The sequence below is a fragment of the Mustelus asterias genome, chromosome 1, assembly GCF_964213995.1.
Source record: "Mustelus asterias chromosome 1, sMusAst1.hap1.1, whole genome shotgun sequence".
NCBI lineage: Eukaryota > Metazoa > Chordata > Chondrichthyes > Carcharhiniformes > Triakidae > Mustelus > Mustelus asterias.
In genome coordinates this window covers 4,716,832-4,739,714 of record NC_135801.1, presented here as the reverse complement: position 1 = coordinate 4,739,714, position 22,883 = coordinate 4,716,832, and the positions used below count along the sequence as shown (strand labels likewise).

The following is a 22,883-nucleotide window of genomic DNA, read 5'->3' as shown; positions in this document are numbered from 1 at the left end:
GTGCTAACCACTGTGCCACTGTGCCACGGTTCAATCTGCAAGTGTAACCCTGAGCTCCCCGTCACCTGTCCTTCTATCTCTCTGCCTCTTTCCCACTCTGACCCCTCCGACCGTGGCTTCCTACACTCTTACAATGAAACTCGAGGAACAGACTTCTAGACTCAATGGGTGAGATTTTCCAGCCGCGTTTGCCCCAAAGCCAGAAATCCCGACCTGAGGTCAACGGACCTTTGCATGGTCCGTGTCCCACCTACTATGATGCCCATGGCGGGTGGGACAGGAAAATTCTGCCCAACACCTCCTCTTGCCTGGCACCATCTTCCCTCTTGTTATCTAACCCCTCCTACCCTCCACCAAAACACAGACCTTCCCTTCTCTTTGTTCCTCCCTCCTCTTCCCTTCCTCCATACTTGCTCAAACCCTGTTACATCTCCAGCTTACTCCCATTCCGATGAAAGGTCATCGACCTGAAACGTTAACTCTGTTTCTCTCTCCACAGTAGCTGCCTGACCTGCTGAGTATTTCCAGCATTTTCTGTTTTGATTTCAGATTTCCAGCATCCACAGTATTTTATTTTTGTTCCAGGCGACCTGTTTTTTTTCGGGAAGTCCGTTGAGGGATGAGTGTTGAGCAGGACACCGGGGAGAGCTTTGCTGCTCTGCTTCCAAATGGTGACGTGGGATCTTTTATGTCCAACTGACAGGGTAGACAGTGGCTTAACATCTCATCAGAAAGACAGCACCTTTGACAGTGCAGCACTCCCTCAGTACTGAACTGGAGTGCCATCCAGGCCTCTGAATTGAGGCTTGAACTCATGATCTACTAACCTGGAGGCGTAGAGCTACCCACTGCCAGGCTGACATTGTGAAGGACGGTAGTTCTCTCTGTCTGTCCCAAGGATAATTTGGTGGTGGGATGGGCGGGGGAGGGGGCGGGGGGGGGTGGGGGGCGGGGGGGTGGGGGGGTGGTGATGGCGCAGTGAGCATGCCACTGGATGGACTGGTTATCCAGGGGCTAATGCTCTGAGGACATGGGTTCAAATCCCAGCATGGCAGCGAATGGGATTTAAGTTCAATGAATAAAATCTGGAAAATAAAGCTAGTTTCAGTAATGGTGACCATAAGATTACCAGTGACTGTTGCAAAAACCCATTTGGTTCACTAATGTCCCTTTGGGGAAGGAAATCTGCCGTCCTCACCTGGTCTGGCCTACATGTGACTCCAGACTCACAGCAATGTGGTTGACTCTGAACTGTCCTTTGGAATGGCTGAGAAACCACTCAGTTCAAGGGGCAATTGGAGATGGGTAACAAGTGCCGGCCCTGCCAGTAACACCCATGTCCCATGGAGAATATAGAGAAAGAACAGCTGAAATGAGTTGAATCAGAGTGAGTGGGCTGAAGCTGGCCCAAATGGGACAGTGAGTACATTTAAGGGGGAATTAGACAGATTTTTAATTGGTAATGGGGTTGAAGGGTTATGGGGAGAAGGCAGGAAAATGGGGATGAGGAGCATATCAGCCGTGATCGAATGACGGAGCAGACTCGATGGGCCGAATGGCCTAATTCTGCTCCTATATTTTATGAGCTAAGTGGCTCGGTTCTCCCATTGGGCAGCATGTCCTTTTGGCTCTTTAATTAACCTTGAGCAGATGCTGTGGGCAGAACGGTGTGTCCGTTTACCAAGCTGATTGTCGTGGCTTTGTGTTTGACCAGGTGAAGAAGGTGATGAACAGGATCTACCACCAGAACCGACGGGTCTATGAGAAGACGGTGCGGGCGTCTGCGGCAGACATCATCTTCAACAACAACCCCTCCTTTGTGGAGGTTCAAAACATTATCCTTTCCATTGGCGAACTACCAGCTGAAATGAGCAAATACTTACTCTCCAAGATTCAGGATATTCTCCGCTTTAAACTTCCAGCCAGGTATGTTTATCTTCATTTGTAAATTGCGTTTTCACATAAAGCAGATTTAAGGTAATTGGCTGACCTTTAAACAGATTTAATAATAGCTTTCAACAAAAGGAATTGGATTAAATACTTGAAACTTTGGGCGGCACGGTGGCACAGTGGTTAGCACTGCTGCCTCACAGCGCCAGGGACCCGGGTTCAATTCCAGCCTTGGGTCACTGTCTGTGCGGAGTCTGCACGTTCTCCTCGTGTCTGCGTGGGTTTCCTCCGGGTGTTCCGGTTTCCTCCCACAGTCTGAAAGACGTGCTGGTTAAAAGCAAATTACTGCAGATGCTGGAATCTGAAACCAAAAGAGAAAACGCTGGAAAATCTCAGCAGGTCTGGCAGCATCTGTAAGGAGAGAAAAGAGCTGACGTTTCAAGTCCAGACGACCCTTTAAAGATTTAAAGCTCTGACTTTGACAAAGGGTCATCTGGACTCGAAACGTCAGCTGTTTTCTCTCCTTACAGATGCTGCCAGACCTGTTGAAATGTGCAGGTTAGGTTGATTGGCCAGACTAAATTGCCAGGATGCATAAGTTAGGGGGATTAGCAGGATAAAAATGTGGGGTGACAGGGATGGGGCCTGGGGTGGGATTGTTGTTGGGACAGGCTCGATGGGCCGAATGGCCTCCTTCTGCTATGCAGGGATTCTATGAAAAGAAAAGGAGATATGGGATCAGGGTCATTGTGTTAATTAAATAGAAATTTCAAAGAGCTTTCGGAGCGCTGCCCCTTCATCAGGTGAGTGATGAAGGAGCAGCGCTCTGAAAGCTCATGATTCCAAATAAACCTGTTGGACGTTAACCTGGTGTTGTGAGACTTCTTATTGTGCCCACCCCAGTCCAACGCCGGCATCTCCACCTCATGGCTTTTGAGGGTTGTTGGAGCCACACTCATCCAGGCAAGTGGAGAGTATTCCATCACACTCCTGACCTCTGCCTTGTAGATGGTGTAAGGAGTCTAACAACACCAGGTTAAAGTCCAACAGGTTTATCTGGTAGCAAACGCCACTAGCCTTCGGAGCGCTGCTCCTTCGTCAGATGGAGTGGAAATCTGCTCTCAAACAGGGCACAGGGACACAAAATCAAGTTACAGAATACTGATTAGAATACGAATCTCTACAGCCAACCAGGTCTTAGTAGATGGTGGACAGGCTTTAGGGGATTCAGAAACCGAATTAGTCACTGCAGAATTTCAACCTCTGACCTGCTCTTGTAGCCACCGTCCAACACCTTGGGAAATTTTTGTAAGTAAATGAGATAGCCATCTCTCCCTCACCTTCATGTGTCGCTGTGGGTGTTCCATCTCACTGTCCTCCCCCAGTATTGTGAAACTCTTCCCATTGATGACATTGATGTCTAATATGCATCCCACAAAGTACTTCAGGCCCAAGAGAGGCAATTGGGCTGGGGTCATGGTGGGGTCAAGGCAGCGAGTGCAATTCCCCTGAATGTATCCAAATATCTCCCTGGAGACGATGGTATGCTTAAAAGCTACACAAATTTCCTTAAAGTCCTCCACAATCAATCTTTGTTTTTGGTAAATATGCTTAACTCTATGGCCCCCTTTAGACCCTAATGGGCAGGATATTACAAGCTCACTTGACCCGAGACCAGAAAATCACATCTGAGGTCTACGAACCTTCCCATTGTCCGCCCCTTGCCCACGGGCGGGGCAGGGTGGTAGAACTCTGGCCAATGTCTCGTCACAATGCGAAGATTACTCGTTCTCAACATGTCTACTTTCTCCTTTGCAGTGAAATGGTGCGGAAAGTTCTGAAGGACACTGTTGTCCACAACTATGACCGTTTCTCCAAGATTGGCTCTTCATCGGCCTACTCCGGATACATGAAACGTAAGGCAACAACAACTACGGCATTTATATAGCACCTTTTGAAAGTACTCAGATATCCCAGGCTCCTTTGCAGGAATGTTAGTCGACAGAATTTCACCCTTAAGGAGATGTTAGGGCATGTTACCAAAAACTTCATCAAGGAAGTAGGTATAGAGGGGAGTCTCAAAGGAGAACATAGGAACAGGAGGAGGCCATTCAACCCCTTGGGCTTATTTAGCCATTCAATGAGATCATGTGTGAGTATTGTGTGTGTGTGTATAGGGTCGGGGTGTGTGTGGGTGTGTGTGGGTGTGTGTGCGTGGGTGTGTGTGCGTGGGTGTGTGTGCGTGGGTGTGTGTGCGTGGGTGTGTGTGCGTGGGTGTGTGTGCGTGTGTGTGTGCGTGTGTGTGTGTGTGGGTGTGTGTGTGTGGGTGTGTGTGTGTGTGTATAGTGAGTGTGGGTGTGTGTGTATATAGGGTCGATGTGTGTGTATGTGTGTGTGTGTGTGTGTGGGTGTGTGTGTATATAGGGTCGATGTGTGTGTGGGTGTGTGTGTGGGTGTGTGTGTGGGTGTGTGTGTATATAGGGTCGATGTGTGTGTGCGTGTGTGGGTGTAGGTGTGTGTGTGTGTGTGAGGGTGCGTGTGTGGGTGTGTGTGTGTGTGTGAGGCAGTTCTGCCTTGGATGATGAATAAGCCGTTGACCTTTACTTTATAAACTCATACAGTGAGACCCAGGGAGCGGCCAGACTGTAGAGAGAGAGCTGGGATGGTCAGTTGGAGCAGTTAATTCAGCTAAAACCTGGTTCAAGATGCTTTATACAAGCGGGTAGCGTCCTGTGGTGATGATACAGGATGAATTACTGGGGAAGCCTTTCTCTTTTTCAGAGGGTACAGATTCATCGTCGACATACAGTCTGGATATCTTATACTCGGGATCGGGCATTCTGAGAAAGAGCAACATGAACATCTTTGTACACAGCCAGGCAACACAGCTACAGGCCACCCAGGTATGGGCACACAGGCCACCCAGGTATGGGCACACAGGCCACCCAGGTATGGGCACACAGGCCACCCAGGTATGGGCACACAGGCCACCCAGTATGGGCACGCAGGCCACCCAGTATGGGCACGCAGGCCACCCAGTATGGGCACGCAGGCCACCCAGTATGGGCACACAGAGGCTTGTGCTTCTTTCACTGCTTTAATTGTTTTCCTGCGAGAAGAAGCAACTCAAAATAGCCCAAAACCTCCGGCTGGCTCGGGAATAAGTTCAGAAAGTGCTGGAAATACACAGGCAGCATCGGCAGCGAGAGGGACTGAGTTAACAGGTCAAATTGTAACCTTTGCAAAATGCACCTATAATTACAGGTCACTGACCTTGAATTAGAAATAATCCTGACAGTGCTGAGAGACGCTACAGGAACTGCTCCTGCAATGATATGCCAGGAATTACATTGATTTACAATACAGAGACAGGCCATTCGGCCCACCTGGTCGGTGTTGATGTTTCTGCTCCACACCAGCCTCCTCCCACCCTCTCTTCACCTCACCCTATCAACGTTTCCTTTTCTTCCTTTCTCCCTCATGTGTTTATCCAGATTCCCCTCAAATGTATCGAAGCGATTCACCTCAAACACTCCCTGTGGGAACGAGTCCCACATTCTCCCCACTCCCCGTGAGAGTGAGTCCCACACTCTCCCCACTCCCTGTGGGAGCGAGTCCCACATTCTCCCCACTCCCTGTGGGAGCGAGTTCCACATTCTCCCCATTCCCTATGGGAGCGAGTTCCACATTCTCCCCACTCCCTGTGGGAGCGAGTCCCACACTCTCCCAATTCCCCATGAGAGTGAGTCCCACACTCTCCCCACTCCCTGTGGGAGTGAGTCCCACACTCTCCCCACTCCCTGTGGGAGCGAGTCCCACATTCTCCCCATTCCCTATGGGAGCGAGTTCCACATTCTCCCCACTCCCTGTGGGAGCGAGTCCCACACTCTCCCTATTCCCCGTGAGAGTGAGTCCCACACTCTCCCCACTCCCTGTGGGAGTGAGTCCCACACTCTCCCCACTCCCTGTGGGAGCGAGTCCCACATTCTCCCCACTCCCTGTGGGAGCGAGTTCCACATTCTCCCCATTCCCTGTGGGAACGAGTCCCACATTCTCCCCACTCCCCGTGGGAGTGAGTCCCACATTCTCCCCACTCCCTGTGGGAGCGAGTCCCACACTCTCCCAATTCCCCGTGAGAGTGAGTCCCACACTCTCCCCACTCCCTGTGGGAGCGAGTTCCACATTCTCCCCACTCCCTGTGGGAGCGAGTTCCACATTCCCCCCACTCCCTGTGGGAGCGAGTTCCACATTCCCCCCACTCCCTGTGGGAGCGAGTTCCACATTCCCCCCACTCCCTGTGGGAGCGAGTCCCACATTCTCCCCACTCACTGTGGGAGCGAGTCCCACATTCTCCCCACTCACTGTGGGAGCGAGTCCCACATTCTCCCCACTCACTGTGGGAGCGAGTTCTACATTTTCCCCACTCACTGTGGGAGCGAGTTCTACATTCTCCTCACTCCCTGTGGGAGCGAGTTCTACATTCTCCTCACTCCCTGTGGGAGCGAGTTCTACATTCTCCTCACTCCCTGGGTAAAGAGGTTTCACCTGAATTCCCCAATGGATTCATTAGTGACTGTCTGACATTTATTGCCCCTTGTTTTGACCTCACCCACAGCTGGAAACATCTCCACATCCACCCTATTTAACTTTATTATTTTAAAGACACCTGTTAAGTCACTCTTCAGCCTTCTCTTTATTGGGGTAAAGAGCCCCAGCCCGTTCAAACTTTACCAATCTCCCTCTCAATGCTAACATCATTTATGTAAATAATGTTTGCACCTTCTCCAGTGCCTTTATATCCTTTCATCGAGACCAGAACAGATTCCAAACGTCATTCTACCAACGCTTAATACAACTTTAACTTACTACCAAAAAGGTTAGCCCTCCCTCAGTACTGATCCTCTGACAGTGCAGCACTCCTTCAGTACTGACTCTCTGACAGTGCAGCGCTTCCTCAGTACTGACCCTCTGACAGTGCGGCACTCCCTCAGTACTGACTCTCTGACAGTGCAGCACTCCCTCAGCACTGACCCTCTGACAGTATTGCTGCTTTTAGTGTCTGTTCAAGTTTTTTAAGTGCGATGTTTTTCTTTCCTGTAGGTGGTGATTGAAGCTCAGGGGTTGGAGACTCTAATCGCTGCAACAGCTGATGAAGGTGAGAAGGATCTCGAGTCCCTGGCTGGGATGTCTGCCGTGCTGTTTGATGTCCAGCTCAGACCAGTCACCTTCTTCCGAGGCTACAGTGACTTAATGGCCAAGATGTTCACAGCGACTGGAGAGCCAGTGAGTGTGGTCAAAGGCCTCATCCTGCTCATTGACCATGCCCAGGTATCTACCCATCTCCACAACTTTCAACTCTCCATTTTCTACTAACAATTAAGTCAATTCTTTCAAACTTTGCTTTTGATATCCAGGCCACGAGATTTTAATCAGAACATTTTCTCTAGTTGACATAGCCCAGTGCGTAGAATTTTGAATTGAATTCTCTGTTACAGAGTGGCACTCCCTCAGTACAGTGTCTGTACATAATTTAAAACGTATAGATGTGTGCCTCGCTGGCTAGACCAGTATTTATTGCCCATTCCGAATTGCCTTCGAGCAGGTGGCGGTGAGCTGCCTTCCTGAACTGTAGTAGTATCAGGATTTTGACCCAGCGATAGTGAAGGAATGGCCAATACATTTCCAGGTCAGGATGGTTTTTTAAAGTCTAGCTATTAGTGTCACAAGTAGGCTTACATTAACACTGCAGTGAAGTTATTGTGCAAATTCCCTAGTCGCCACACTCCGGTGCCTGTTCAGTAACACTGAGGGAAAATTTAGCCCAGCCAATGCACCTAACCAGTACGTCTTTGGGAGGAAACCGGAGCACCCGGAGGAAGCCCATGCAGACATGGGGAAAATGTGCAGACTCCGCACAGACAGTGACCCAAGCTGGGAATGGAAGCCGGGTCCCTGGCGCTGTGAGGCAGCAGTGCTAACCACTGTGCCGCCCATGTAGGGACTCATAGAATCCTACAGTGCAGGAGGAAGCCATTCGGCCCATTGAGCTTGCACTCACCCCAATCTCACCCAGGCCCTATCCCCATAACCCCATGCATTGACCCTAGCTTGTCCCCCTGACGCTAAGGGGAAATTCAGCATGGCCAATCCACTTAACCTGCACATCTTTGGACTGTGGGAGAAACCGGAGCACCCGGAGGAAACCCACGCAGACATGGGGAGAACGCGCAAACTCCACACAGTGACCCGAGGCTGGAATCGAACCTGGGTCCCTGGCACTGTGAGGCAGCAGTGCTAACCACGGTGCCACCGTGCTGCCCATGTAGGGACTCAAAGCAACAGGGAGTGGTTACGGTGAATAATATCGATACATTTAAGGGGAAGCTTGACAAACACATGAGGGAGAAAGGAATAGAAGGATACATTGATAGGATGAGATTGGAGGAAACGTGTGTAGAGCATAAACAAGGACACAGAGCAGGCGTGCCGAATGGCCTGTTTCTGTGCTGTTAATGGAACAGTGTGAGGAAAGTCTGCCCATTATAAATCTGAAGGATTAAATAGTGTGGAATTCAATGCCTCGGTAAAGAGTCACTGGGAAATTGAAAGCCCTCTTTCTCTTTTCACATCAGGTCCTTCAGCTGCCGTCCGGACTGAAGGCAACTGTGGAATTCCAAGGAGGTCTGTCCATCGATATCTCTGGTGGGATGGATTTCAGTTTATGGTACCGGGAATCTAAAACCACCGTCACCAACAGGTATGACGCTTCGCTGCACCTTGCATCCTGTGGCCAAATGCTTTTTCTTGAGCGGCGCTCGCTGTGACACCTACTGTCACTTGTAGGGACAGGAAGGAGGAGGCTATTCAGCCCATTGAGCCCATTCCACCATTCACTGAGATCATGGCTAATCTGTATCTTAGCTCCATCTATGTGCCTTGAATTCATTCGTAGGACAACAGGTGTTGCTGCCAGGACCAGCATTTAGCGCCCATCTCTAATTGTCCTTGAAAAGGTGGGATTGAGCCACCTTCTTGAAATCAGCTGAGTGGCTCACTCGACCATTGCAGAGAGTTGAGAGTCAACCACATTGCTGTGGCTCTGGAGTCACATGTAGGCCAGACCAGGTAAAGACAGCAGATTTCCTTCCCTAAAGGACATTAGTGAACCAGATGGGTTTTTACAGCATTCTGGTGGTTTACCAATACTAGCTTTCTATTTCAGATTTTATTAATTGAATTTAAACTCAATGGTGTTTTAGCTCTTATATCTGAATTATTAGTCCAGTAGCATAAGCACGATATTGTGTTGTTAGTGCACCAGCTGTCAGGAGCACACTGGGGGAGTCATCATGTGATGTTGCTGCTGAATTAACTAAAACAAAAATGGGTTATTCAAACTAAGGTCCACGAGTGGGAGCAGGTAGTGGCCATTGTTTGAGGAGAATGGGGAGTGCCTTGTTGTTTGAACATGTGTTTTTGCACCATGAACATGTTGTTCCTCTACTCTGCTGTTTGGTCCAATCTACAAGGCAACATCAGTCATGGCGGCCGCTTGCCTTTGAGCATTGCCCCAGAGCCAGCTCCCGCCTCCGGGCAACGCCCAGCTCCACTCATTAGACTCCGAGCTTGCCTCCAGTTGGAAGCTTTGCATATTAAAATAGCACCACGGGCTTGGAAGCTGGAAATGGGCATCAGATTCCCGAGCCCAGATTGATAATCCGGCCTACACAGGTGCCCTGGGTTCAGAGTTCAGTGGATGGGCTATACTGTATCAAGTCTAAAATAGGCTTCCTTTTCCTTTCACATTTTGTCCCCAAGAGGTGCAATGGTCGTTGTTGGTAACATCACAGTGGATGCGCTGTTTGTCAAAAGTGGCGTGGAGACGAGTGTGGAAACGGAGGCGCTACTCGATTTCATCTCAACCGTAAAGTTCTCCGAGTATCCGTTTCTGGTCTGTATGCAGATGGTCAAGGAGCAATTTCCATTCAGGTAAGAAACAAACCCATTCTCTTTGGTCTAGAAGAGAGATGGATAGAGGATGAGCTGAAAGAGTCTTTATAAATAGGGAAGGCTTCGATAGAATAGACAAAAACTTCTCCACTTGGGGGGGAAGAGTCCAAAACTCGGGGTCATAGAAAAAGAAGAGTCACTAATAAACCCAGCAGGAATCCAGGAGAAACCTCTTTACCCAGAGGGTGATGAGAATGTGGAACTCACTACCACATGGACTGGTTTAGTCAAAGAACATAAAAAAACAAGAGCAAGACTCAACTTGGCCCATCGAGCCGGATCTCAGGTTTCAACTTCATTTTCATGCCCACTCCCCTTATCCCTTCATTCCCCCTTTTTTAATTCATTCCTGGGATGTGGACACTTGGCCAGGCCAGCATTTATTGCCCATCCCTAATTTCCCTTGAGAGAATGGTGGTGAGCTGCCTTCTTGAACAGCTGCAGCCCATGTGGCGTAGGTACACCCACAGCGCTGTTAGGGAGGGAGTTCCAAGATTTTGACCCAGCGACAGTGAAGGAACGCCGATATATTTCCAGGTCAGGATGGTGAGTGGCTCAGAGGGGAACCTCCCGGTGGTGGTGTTCCCAGGCGTCCGCTGCCCTCGTGACATGTGTCCCTGAGACACCAAAAATCTGTCCTTCCCTGCCTTAAATGTATGAGACACTAAATTCATAGATACGTTTAAGGAGAAGCTAGATAAACACCTGGAGGAAAAAGGACTAGAAAGTTTTTGGTGATCGGGTGAGAGGAAGAGGAACGTAGGAACGCAGGAAAGGATGAGACCATTCGGCCCCTCAATCCTGCTCTGTCATTCTGCTAGAGCATGGCTGATTTTCTACATCAAGCCATTTTCTCATACAATCCCCATGCCTTTTGATATCTTTATAATCTAGAAATCTACCCTTCTCTGTCTTGAACATACTCAGCGACTGAGTAACAAATTCCAAAGATTTACCGCCCTCTGAGTGAACAAATTGCTCCTCATCTCTGTCCTAATAGGACTGTGTCCCCTGCAGTTATAGACCCCTCAGCCAGGGGGAAACATCCTTCCTGCATCCTTGTTGAATTTTGTATGTCTCAATGAGGTCGCCTCTCATTCTTCTAAACACCAGTGAATAGAGGCCCAATTTCCTTAATCTCTCCTCATTGCATAATCCCACCATTCCCAGGAATCCGCCTGGTGACCCTTCGTTGCACTCCCACGATGGCCAATAGATCATTCCTTAGGCAGGGAGACCAAAACTGTACACAACATTCCAGGTGTGCTCTCACCAAGGCTCTATACAATTACAGCAAAACCTCTTTACTCCTGCACTCAAATCCTCTTGCGATAAAGGACAACATACCATTTACCTTCCCAATTGATTACGGCATTTGCATGTTAGGCTTGAGTGGAACATAAACACTGGCATAGACCAGCTGGGCCTGAATCTAACATGTCTCCATCACAGGTAGGCAGGCGATGGAGTCATTTTGACAGTTAAGATCCATCCAATCCCATTCTTTCATTCGCTGCTCCAACACAGCCACGAGAGAGGTTCTCATTTCTGAAGCACTCACTGCCTGAGGGTGGGGCTCTTTGCGTATATCCTGCGTCAGTGGGCTAGTGCTGGAGGCCTCCCACTCCTGTCACCCGAACTGTGTTCCCCTTGCACAGGCCCCTGTTACTGACTGCTTCTTACCTGCCCTCTTAACACTGCTTCCAGGGGCAATTCCATGAGTCGCTGTAATAACTGCCCTCCCTCCCAACACCCACCCCCTCCGTCTCCCACCCCCTCTGTCTCCCACCCCCTCCGTCTCCCACCCCCTCCATCTCCCACCCCCCAGTGCTTGGGCATTCAGTTGTGGCCTTTAGCAGAAGCTGGAACAGAGGAGGTCAATCTCAACCTCAGGCTAAAGGGACGATCCTTTAAAACAGAGATGAGGAGGAATTTCTTCAGCCAGAGAGTCGTGAATCTGTGGAACTCTTTGTCGCAGAAGGCTATAGAGGTCAGGTCATTGAGTGTCTGTAAGACAGAGATAGATCGGTTCTTGATTAATAAGGGGATCAGGGGTTATGGGGAAAAGACAGGAGAATGGGGATGAGAAAAATATCAGCCATGATTGAATGGCGGAGCAGACACGATGGGCCGAGTGGCCTAATTCTGCTCCTATGTCTTATGGTCTAATCAGCCCTATTCTGCTACTCAATTGAATCATGGCTGATCTGCATTTTTAAAGGGATTTGGGCCAAATGCGGGCAATTGGGACCAGCTTAGGGGTTTAAAAAAAAGGGCGGCATGGACAAGTTGGGCCGAAGGGCCTGTTTCCATGCTGTAAACCCCTATGACTCTAATTCCATCCATCCACCTGGCTTAACAAAAGTCCACCAATCTCAGTTATGAATCTGTTCGGTGACCCTAAATGGCCTGCCTCTAATTTCAACATTCTGCCCCCTTGTTCTAGTCTCCCCCGCCCCCCACAACCAGATAAGTTTGCTTCTCCCCGTGTCTGCGTGGGTTTCCTCCGGGTGCTCCAATTTCCTCCCACACTCCAAAGATGTGCAGGTTAGGTTGATTGGCAATGGTAAAATTACCCCTGAGTGTCGGGGGTTTAGCAGGGTAAATGCATGAGGTTATGGGGATAGGGCCTGGGTGGAATGTTTTTGGTGCAGGCTCGATGGGCCAAATGGCCTCCTTCTACACTGGAAAGATTCTGTGGCTTATGAGGAGAGACTGAGTAGACTGGGACTATACTCATTGGAATTCAGAAGAATGAGGGGAGATCTTATAGAAACATACAAGATTATGAAGGGAATAGATAAGATAGAAGCACAGTGGTTGTTTCCACTGGCAGGTGAAATTAGAACTAGGGGGCATAGCCTCAAAATAAGGGGGAGCAGATTTAGGACTGAGTTGAGGAGGGACTTCTTCACACAAAGGGTTGTGAATCTGTGGAATTCCCTGCCCAGTGAAGCAGTTGGGGCTACCACATTGAATGTTCTTAAGGCAAGGATAGATACATTTTTGAACAGTAAAGGAATTAAGGGTGATGGTGAGTGGGCGGGTAAGTGGAGCTGAGTCCATGAAAAGATCAGCCATGATCTTATTGAATGGCAGAGCAGGCTCGAGGGACCAGATGGCCGACTCCTAGTTCTTATGTTATTAAGGATGCGATCTTACCGGCTGTTCACGCCACGCTCCTGCTGCAATCAGGTCGGGGAATTTGGTGGCCAGCCAAATCTCCGTTCACTGCGGCGGGACAGGAAAATCCCGCCGGCGTGAACAGTGATAAGATTCCAGCCTATGATTCGATGGTTCTCTATCTACCCTATCAATTCCTTCAGTCAACTTGAACACCTCAGTTAAATCATTCCATAATCTTAAACACCTGAGAGTTCGCAAGGCTAATCCATGGAAACTATCTGCTGATTGAACCCTTTTAGTTCAGTGTCATTCTGCTGAATCGGTACTCTCAGCCCAAACCATTATAGCCTTGCTGAGGTCCGATACTCAGTTTGCTTCAGACTGGGTCTAGTGTAAGTTATGGAAGAGCTAATGCGCCTTTCAATGAGAATAGTGACATTTTGTCTTCCTAGTAATTATTGAATTGCTAATCTTTTATTGGTACTGAACTGTGCCTAAGAGTGAGTCGGTAAAAATCAACCCAGTGTGGAACTGGTGAAAGTGACCCAGAATATACCAAGTTTAGCCCCTGGCTGCACTGAGTTGAGATAGGGTGGCATTAAAGTTTATTTATTAGTCACAAGTAAGGCTTACATTAACACTCAATGAAGTTACTGTGAAATTCCCCTAGTCGCCACACTCCGGCGCCTGTTCGGGTCAATGCACCTAACCAGCGCATCTTTCAGACTGTGGGAAGAAAGTGGGAGCACCCAGAGGAAACCCACGCAGACATGGGGAGAATGTGCAAACTCCACACAGACAGTGACCCAAGGCCGGAATTGAACCCAGATCCCTGGTGTTGTGAGGCAGCAGTGCTACCCTGCCACCCTGATCATCAAGTAGTGAGCCCTGCTAGAATAACATCCTTGTGGATATCTGCTCCAGATAGGCCCAAATGTGATGCATCCACAGTGGAATTGCCCACCAGAAATTGGCCACCACGGAACATGTATAGCACAGAAGGAGGCTAATTGGCCCATTGTAAAACAAATCCAATTAGTCCCACTCCCTCTGCTCTTACCCATATTCCTGCAATTGTTTTTATCCATCAAGTATTTATCCAATTCCCTTTTGGAAGCTACAATAGAATCTGTATCCTCTACCTTGTCAGCAAACATGGTCCAAATCCTAACCACTTGTTGCATAAAAACCTTTTCCTCGTGTCACTCCTGGATCTTTTGCAATCACCCTTAAACTGTGTTCCTTCAGCCATTGGAAGCAGTTCCACTCTATCTAAACCCATCAAGATTTTAAACACATCAGTCAAATCTCCTCTTAGCTTTCTCTGCCCTAAGGGCAACCACCCCAACTTCTCCAGACTCTCCACATTAAGTGAAGACCCTCACCTCTGAAACCATTTAAATCCCTTCAGTACCCTCTCCAAATCCTTCGCAACCCTCCCAAAGTGTGGCGTCCAGGATTGGACACAGTTGTTTTATAAAGGTTCAGTATAATTTCCTGGCCCTGGTATTATATGCCTCTATTTATAAAGTGTAAATAAATACTAGTCAGTTGAATGAAGTGCCAGGAGGCAGCTGTCATGTGTAGATGGGTGCCTGTGTACATGCCAGTTCTTTCAAGCAAGGGTGAGGAAACCCAAAATAAATTTGAGGTAATTAGGAAAATGTGTAAAAAAGTGGAAATAAAGAGTTGCCTGATTGGGTGGTGGAAGCCAATCTGATTGTAGCCTTTGAAATGGAATTGGATAAATACTTGAAGAAGTTCAGGGTGTGGAGAAAGGGCGGAGGAGTGGGATTACTGGACTGTTCTTGGAATGGGGCGGCATGGTGGCACAGTAGTTAGCACTGCTGCCTCTCAGAGCCAGGGACTTGGGTTCGATTCCCGGCTTGGGTCACTGACTGTGCGGAGTCTGCACGTTCTCCTCGTGTCTGCGTGGGTTTCCTCCGGTTGCTCCGGTTTCCTCCCACAGTCCGAAAGACGTGCTGCTTAGCATGCATTGGCCGTGCTAAATTCTCCCTCAGTGTGCCCGAACAGGCGCTGGAATATGACGAGTGGGGGATTTTCACAGTAACTTCATTGCAGCATTAATGTAAGCCTACTTGTGACTAATAATTAAGTAAACTATAAGAGTCAGCACAGACCTTTTAGGCCAAATGGTCACATTCTGAGCTGTACTATTCTATGGAAATTATAGTGGGCCGCGGAGCCATCTGGGGTGTATTAGCCTGGTTGAATAGCAAATCATTACAGCACAGAAATGGGCCATTCAGCCCATTGCGTCCAGGCTGGCTGTGCTATGACCTTTTGAAATATGGTTACCATGCACACTGAGGCGCTCTGTTAACCAATCCATGTTTGATCTTACAGGCAACTTTTAACCAAATATGAAAGCCTACCATTGGGAAAATCGTACGTGTCTCGGAAAGGGAAGAAAATTCTGATGGCTGGATCGGAGTTCCCTCTCCACCAGGAAAATTCTGACATGTGCAAGAAGGTCTTTGAGGTTGAGCCAGACTCATCGGAGTGGTTCTGAGACCCGGGAAGGCTGGGGGGGGGGGGGGGGGGGAGCTTTGGGGCAGGAGGGGGAGGGCGTTCAATCACTGACTGCAGAATGCTGCAACAGAAGATATGAAGAATTAAAACTGAACTGAACAGTAGAGGGAGCTGTCACCAGGCTCCCTCGTAACTAAATGGAGGATGTAGCTAAAGTTATAATTCTGAATGTGGAAATAAGTCTCTCGATCTAACAAACGTGTGGGGACAACAGACCCTTGGTGCATTTCCCATGGCAATCTGAGTCAACTTACCAACCAATCATCACCCTTTGTTGCTCCTTCTGAAATCTGGTATTCTTGTGTCTGTCCTGATGAGTACAAGATGAAAAACTTCAGCAGCACATCTCACCTTTCAGTAACACTCTCTTCTGCCCTCCCCTTGCTACCTTTTATGATGAGTTGATGTCGGGATGTCATTTGAACCTAACTTGGCGAAGAGAATTCAACCAGATCGTATCTGGTACTCATTTTATTTTTTACTCAACACACGAAATATTCTCACCGTTGAAACATCAACGGGATGTAAATTCCAACCAGGAGCGTGAGACCCCAGCTTGTAAGCTAAGGGTGGGATTTTCCAGCTGTGCTCACCCCAAAACCGGAAAATCTCACCCAAGGTCAACGGACCTTTGCATGATCCACCCCCCCCTCGCCCCCTACCGCCCACCACGATTCCCATGGGGGGCCAGGACAGGAACATTTCGGTATGAGTTCCCTGCTGCGCAGGTTAGGTTAAAATTTGCTTTCTGGATTGTTTGTGAAGATGTGTACTGGATTTTCCAATCCCCACTGTTAGACAGAGAGATCCCCCCTGTTCAGGCTATGGGCATAACTCAGTCCCCTCCCCTCCCTTCCTCCAGATACCCTTCTCTCCAACTGCCCTGTATCCAACCATAAGAGGGCATTAAAGAGAGGACTGACTGTATTAACGTTTAGAATTATTTCTCAATTTGGATGAATACACTTCCCCTTTAAGGCTGTGTGTATTAATTTAATATCTTCAAGATGTTTACATTTTTACATGTATTTAAAGTTTTTTTTAAGAAATAGCAGGAAATGAGTGAAATAATAAAAAGCCACAACTATAACGCAAGACACAGCCAACTAGACGTCTTGGGAATTGGGTAGCCAATAGATTAGGGCACATGGGATAATATTTCAGCATTAATATTTAAATGCCTGTGGGGTGGCAGTGTTAAAGTCCCAGGCATCAATTACTTTGAACATAGGTAGGAAGCTGTGGCAATGGATCTATCTGTGATTTCAGAGCTAGCATTCCGTGTGAAAGGTGTTTCTCACCGTCAATGCCCGATTGAATGCAGGAACACAAGAATTAGGAGCAGGAATGGGCCATTCGGCCCCTCGAGCCTGCTGCACCATTCAGGAAGATCATGCCTGATCTGATTGTGGCCTCAATCCCACTTCCCGTCTGCCTTCCCGGCGCACTCAGCCTCTTGGGACTCAGGCTACAGCTGCCATTCCTGGTTGGACATGTTCCTGGAAATTTGATCACATCATCTCCTGCCTCCACTCCCTCCCCCACTCCTCACCCTCCACCATTGGTCTCCCAACTCATCCATCCTTGCTGCACGCCAGACCAAGGGGAAGCAGCAGACCCCTCGGTTGTTCGATCGGGCGATTCTTGGACTCCCAATATCCTGCAATCTCCAATGGTTTTCCAACTAGTAAACCAAAATGGAAAAAAGAATTGAAGAGGCAATTATTTTCTTTAATGCTCCCACAATATTTCTCTGGGATATTTTCTTCCAGCACTGTCCCGGAGATGAATCCTTAATTCTTGGAGACTCCTGGAGGGCTGGCATCCTAAAGTTGTGTAAAAACAGAAAGTGCTGGAAAAACTCGGCAGGTCTGGCAGCATCTGTGGAGAGAGAGACAGAGTTAACATTTCGAGCCCAGTGTGACTCAGTGCGGTCTTACAGAGCGGAAATACAATTGCAGGTCAGACCGCAACCATGAGATTCCAAAAATTTAGGTTTAAGTCTGGAGTTCTGGGTCTTGGATTGGATCTTGGAAAGTTGGAAAGATTATTAAAGCCTCAGGTTATTTCTTAACATTTCTTGTATCTTTTCCCAAGTTGTGCATGAGGGACAATGGACAGAATGTTGCGGGACCCTCCCACTGGTGGGGTTTTCCAGTTCCGCCAAAGTCAATGAACTTTTGAACAGCATTGTCCAGCCCTGCCCCTATCGCCGCGGGTTCCGAAAAACCCTCCCTGTTTGGGGGAGGGGAGGGGCGGGAGTGGTGGTGGGCATTGAGGTATAAATTGTACAATAATGCTGAAATTGCGAGAACCAAACTGAGAAACTGAAACTTGATGAAAACCTTTTATTTTATTTCCCAAAACCAATGAACTAAAAGTTGGAAATGAAGCATCAGGATGGAATTGGGACTTTTTAAAAAAATATGAGGACTACAACTAAATGAAAAGAGAAGTACAAATGATAGAGACAGGACAGAAACATAAAATATTAACAGGATTAAAACAACAGTCGGGGAGTTTGCCAAGTGTAATTGTTTTTTATGGAATGCAGTTTGATACATGATCCAATTGGTGGGACAGGCTCAATGGGCTGAATGGCCTCTTGTTCCTAAAAAAGCAAAGTCACGACTTTCATTGCTGAGACTTTTCTGCTTTTGCTCCTTTAGTGCTTACAAAAAAGAAATCCCCAAAATGTTCAAGAAATAGAAATGTATTCTCTTTGTGGAGTTTTTAGATGTTTTGAGAATTTGGATATTCTAAGATTAAAGAGAAGAAGACACTTGGTAGCGATGTGTGTGTTTCTTTCAAACCAATTTCATTTCCAATTACAGCATGTCCAGACAACCCTGTTCATTTAGTTAATTTCATTATATCGGTGCTGAAACTGCACTGTTGATATTTCTGCATTGATTATAGAGTCATAGAGGTTTACAGCATGGAAACAGGCCCTTTGGCCCAACTTGTCCATGCCGCCCTTTTCTTTAATGACTAAGCTAGTCCCAATTGCCCGTGTTTGGCCCATATCCCTCTATACCCATCTTACCCATGTAACTGTCTAAACGCTTTTAAAAGACAAAATTGTACCCGCCTCTACTACTACCTCTGGCAGATGCTCCAGAAAGCAGGTTGTCAGGACCTGCCTACTGCCAGGTTTCCCGGGGTGATCTTGTGGGGGTGCGAAGCCTCTATCATTCCCAAACAGCTCCTGGGGTCAAGGGACCAAGACAGGGCTACTTGAGCTGGGAATTCCTGCACCCAATCCCTCAATCGCATGGAGCTACATGGCACGAAATAGGCCATTCAGCCCAACTGGCCTATTTCAGTGCTTATATTCATCATGAGGATCCTCCCACTCTACTTCATCTAAACCGATCAGAGTATCTGATGATTCCTTTCTCCCTCATGTGTTTACCCATCTTCCCCTTATCTGTCTAGACTATTCACCTCACCCACTCCCTGTGGGAGTGAGTTCCACATTCTCATCACTTTCTGGGTAAAGACATTTCTCCTGAATTCCCAATTGGATTTATGGGTGACTGCCATATTTATGGTCCCTAGTTCTGGTCACACTCGCAAGTGCAAACATCAGCTCAATGCTTTCCCTATTGCGGTTTGGGATCTAGCCATGTGATTGGTGCAGTTATATCTGGTCCAATTGGTCATACTTCTCCTGGTCCTAGCACCAAGCACAATTAAGGACCCCATGCACCCCGGACATTCTCTCTTCCACCTTCTTCCATCGGGAAAAAGATATAAAAGTCTGAGGTCACGTACCAACCGACTCAAGAACAGCTTCATCCCTGCTGCCATCAGACTTTGGAATGGACTTACCTTGCACTAAGTTGATCTTTCTCTACACTGTGATTGTAACACTACATTCTGTACTCTCTCCTTTCCTTCTCTATGAACGGTATGCTTTGTCTGTATAGTGCACAAGAAACAATACTTTTCACTATATGTTAATACATGTGACAATAATAAATCAAATCAAATCAAATCAAATCAATGGACCTCACCAGATTGTCAGGTGTTGACCCTGAAGGAGGTCAGAGTGTATGAACGAGTTGAAGAAGCCCTCCTTTCTAAGAGCACACAGATTGTTCTTCTGGGAGGGTGGTACTGGCAGCCCCAAGTGGCCTGCAAGAGCTTCTGGGGTCTCCATGGAGGAACCACTGCAGATTCCTCCAGTGAATCACCCCTTCAGACTCACCAACTTAGATCCTGTGGGATCTTTGGATCAGGGTGGTTTAGCCCAACTCACCTCCACTGGTGAATCACTGTCCCAGAGGAACATCAGATTGAAGTGTGGAAGGTATTACAGTAGGCACACATTCCAGATGAGGTCTTTTAATGAGAACTATTAACCATAGAACCATAGAGTCCCATAGAATCCCCTGGTGCATGAGGAGGCCATTTGGCCCATCGAGACCCATTGAAAGAGCATCTTACCCAAGCCCACAGCACTCCACCGACACATCCTAACCTCATAATCCCGCACATTTACCACGGCTAACCCGCCTAACCTATACATCTTTGGACTATTCATTCCCAAATAACTGCCTGAACATTCAGTACTTGTATGTCAGAATTTTACATTGGGACCTGCTGATATTGTGTGAGAAGATATAGAGTGAATGTCCTGTTGTTTGCGCACAATATTTTAGTCAGCGGGACCTTGCGAGAGTCGGAAATGCACATGTCGACAATCTAGCCCGCTAAAGGGTTAAATTGATTTTCAGTGGCCCGTCTGCTTTCCCGGTTGACGGTGGGCCAATTGGCCAGGTGGCCTTTACATTTTAACTGTAACCTCAATCCAGGGCGGGATGAACTGTCAGAGCTGAAATTAAATTATAAAATATGTCTGGGGGCTGAGGTGTGTGTTTGAATTTGCTGCCTGGACATCGCAGTGTTTTTCATAAATTCCTTACAGAGCAGAAGGCGGCCAGATTGATACCAGAGATGAGGGGTGTTGATTATGAGGAGAGACTGAGCAGATTGGGTTTGTACTCGTTGGAATTTAGAAGGCTGAGGGGGGATCTTATAGAGACCTATAAGATAATGAAGGGGCTGGATAGGGTAGAGATGGAGAGATTCTTTCCACTTAGAAAGGAAGCTAGAACTAGAGGGCACAGCCTCAAAATAAAGGGGCATCAGTTTAGGACAGAGTTGAGGAGGAACTTCTTCTCTCAGAAGGTGGTGAATCTCTGGAATTCTCTGCCCACTGAAGTGGTGGAGGCTACCTCGTTGAATATGTTTAAATCACGGATAGATGGATTCCTGATCGGTAAGGGAATTAGGGGTTATAGGGATCAGGCGGGTAAGTGGAACTGATCCACTTCAGATCAGCCATGATCTTATTGAATGGTGGGGCAGGCTCGAGGGGCTAGATGGCCTACTCCTGCTCCTATTTCTTATGTTCTTATTCAGCCCATCGAGTCTGCACCGACCACAATCCCACCAAGGCCCTATCTCCATAACTCCATCCATTTACCCTAGCTAGTCCCCCTGATACTAAGGGGCAATTTAGCATGACAAATCCACCTAACCCGCACATCCTTGGAGTGTGGGCGGAAACCAGAGCACCCCAGAGGAAACCCACTCAGACACGGGGAGAATGTGCAAACTCCACACAGACAGTGACCCGAGCTAGGAATCGAACCCGGGTCCCTGGTGCTGTGAGGCAGCAGTGCTAACCACTGTGCCACTATGCCACCATCCGGGTTGAGTTTGTACGGATCTGGAGCTCCCCAAGACCACTCCGAAGCAGCTGTCCCCCTGAGGGAGTCCATTAGAAGCACCAGCCCGCACCATCCCTTTTCTCGGTGTCAACCCTCTTGCCACCCTCCCCTTTGCCTGGTGCGTGTTTCATGTTGGCTGCCCATGAAACTGCAAACTGGGGGCCAATCGCGGCCAGAAGCATGTTTTGTGCCTGTTCCCAGGCTCACCAAGTGTACTTGCCGAACAGGTGCAAAATTCAGGCCTTTATGTGCTTATTTTTCAACTCGAACTGCTTGGCTTAAAATGCTACTGGGGCCAATTTCCTACTCGATACCTTACAGCTTTCTCAACGCTGACACCAGAATGTGCGGCTTATCACTAGAAAATGGCATTGCGAAAGTTGGCTGGAATCAGATGATCTCCAAAAGAGGTTTTATTAAAGTATTCTCAATTGGTTTTAGCTTTGGGAGTGTGAATGCGTGTTAGATTTCAAGGCATTAATTGGAACGCTGCTATATGTTTGCCTGCAGCGCAGTGTTAAGCCCTCTGCTATAGATACTGCTGCCTTGAATAAACCTTGTTGCCATCAGCCTTATGAGGCCACTGATGGTTTGAGTTATACACTGAGCAAAGGTAGTTGAGAGTTGCACAACATTTCTGGATATCTTTGCCGTGCTCCCAGCTGGACTGATCGCTGTCACACACATTTGAGACTGGTTCTGACTGGTACTAGTTTGTAGAATAATTCGCTGCATTTGATCACACGTCAGAGGGTGTTAAGATTTTTAAATTACATTTAGCCGCACTGTCTTTCCAGGGAAGATTAAAGGCTCCTGTGGCTGTGCGCGTAACCTACCTAAATAACTCTGCAAGACATACACATCACGTTATCCAAATCCAGAACTTGAGCTCAGAAATCCAGGCTGACACTCCCACACAGCTCTGAGGGAGTGCCGCACTGTCTTTCACACTATACATTAAACCAAGGCCCAGCCATAGAGGTTTACAGCATGGAAGCAGGCCCTTTGGCCCAACTTGTCCATGCTGCCCTTTTTTTTAACAACTAAGCTAGTCCCAATTGCCTGTGTTTGGCCCATATCCCTCTCTACCCATCTTACCCATGTAACTGTCTGAATGCTTTTTAAAAGACAAAATTGTACCCGCCTCTACTACTACCCCTGGCAGCTTGTTCCAGACACTCACCACCCTCTGTGTGAAAAAAAATGCCCCTCTGGACCCTTTTGTATCTTTCCCCTTTCACCTTAAACCCTCTAGTTTTCGATTCCCCTACCTTTGGGAAAAGATGGTGACTATCTACCTTATCTATGCCCCTCGTTATTTTATAGACCTCTATAAGATCACCCCTCAACCTCCTACACTCCAGGGAAAAAAGTCCCAGTCTATCCAGCCTCTCCTTATAACCCAAACCATCAAGTCCTGGTAGCATCCTAGTAAATCTTTTCTGCACTCTTTCTAGTTTAATAATATCCTTTCTATAATAGGGTGACCAGAACGGTATACAGTATGTGCCCCCAAGTGTGGCCTTACCAATGTCTTGTACAACTTCAACAAAACGTCCCAAT

The 22,883-nt window shown here is 47.9% G+C and overlaps 2 protein-coding genes across 2 annotated transcripts in view; one reads left to right on the top strand and one right to left on the bottom strand.

Annotated features, from left to right (window-relative positions):
* The window catches only part of mttp (microsomal triglyceride transfer protein), a 55,171-nt gene extending 39,599 nt beyond the window's left edge, over positions 1-15,572 (top strand). The window contains exons 12-18 of the mRNA XM_078218673.1: positions 1,715-1,926; positions 3,709-3,806; positions 4,672-4,793; positions 6,991-7,218; positions 8,523-8,647; positions 9,709-9,879; positions 15,394-15,572. Coding sequence (XP_078074799.1) covers positions 1,715-1,926; positions 3,709-3,806; positions 4,672-4,793; positions 6,991-7,218; positions 8,523-8,647; positions 9,709-9,879; positions 15,394-15,559 — 1,122 coding nt within the window. The 3' untranslated portion in view covers positions 15,560-15,572. The remainder of the gene's footprint in view (positions 1-1,714; positions 1,927-3,708; positions 3,807-4,671; positions 4,794-6,990; positions 7,219-8,522; positions 8,648-9,708; positions 9,880-15,393) is intronic.
* A 1,719-nt stretch (positions 15,573-17,291) lies between these two features.
* The window catches only part of LOC144488206 (uncharacterized protein C4orf54 homolog), a 42,519-nt gene continuing 36,927 nt past the window's right edge, over positions 17,292-22,883 (bottom strand). The window contains exon 3 of the mRNA XM_078206344.1: positions 17,292-17,460. The gene's annotated coding sequence lies outside the window, so the exon portion shown is untranslated. The remainder of the gene's footprint in view (positions 17,461-22,883) is intronic.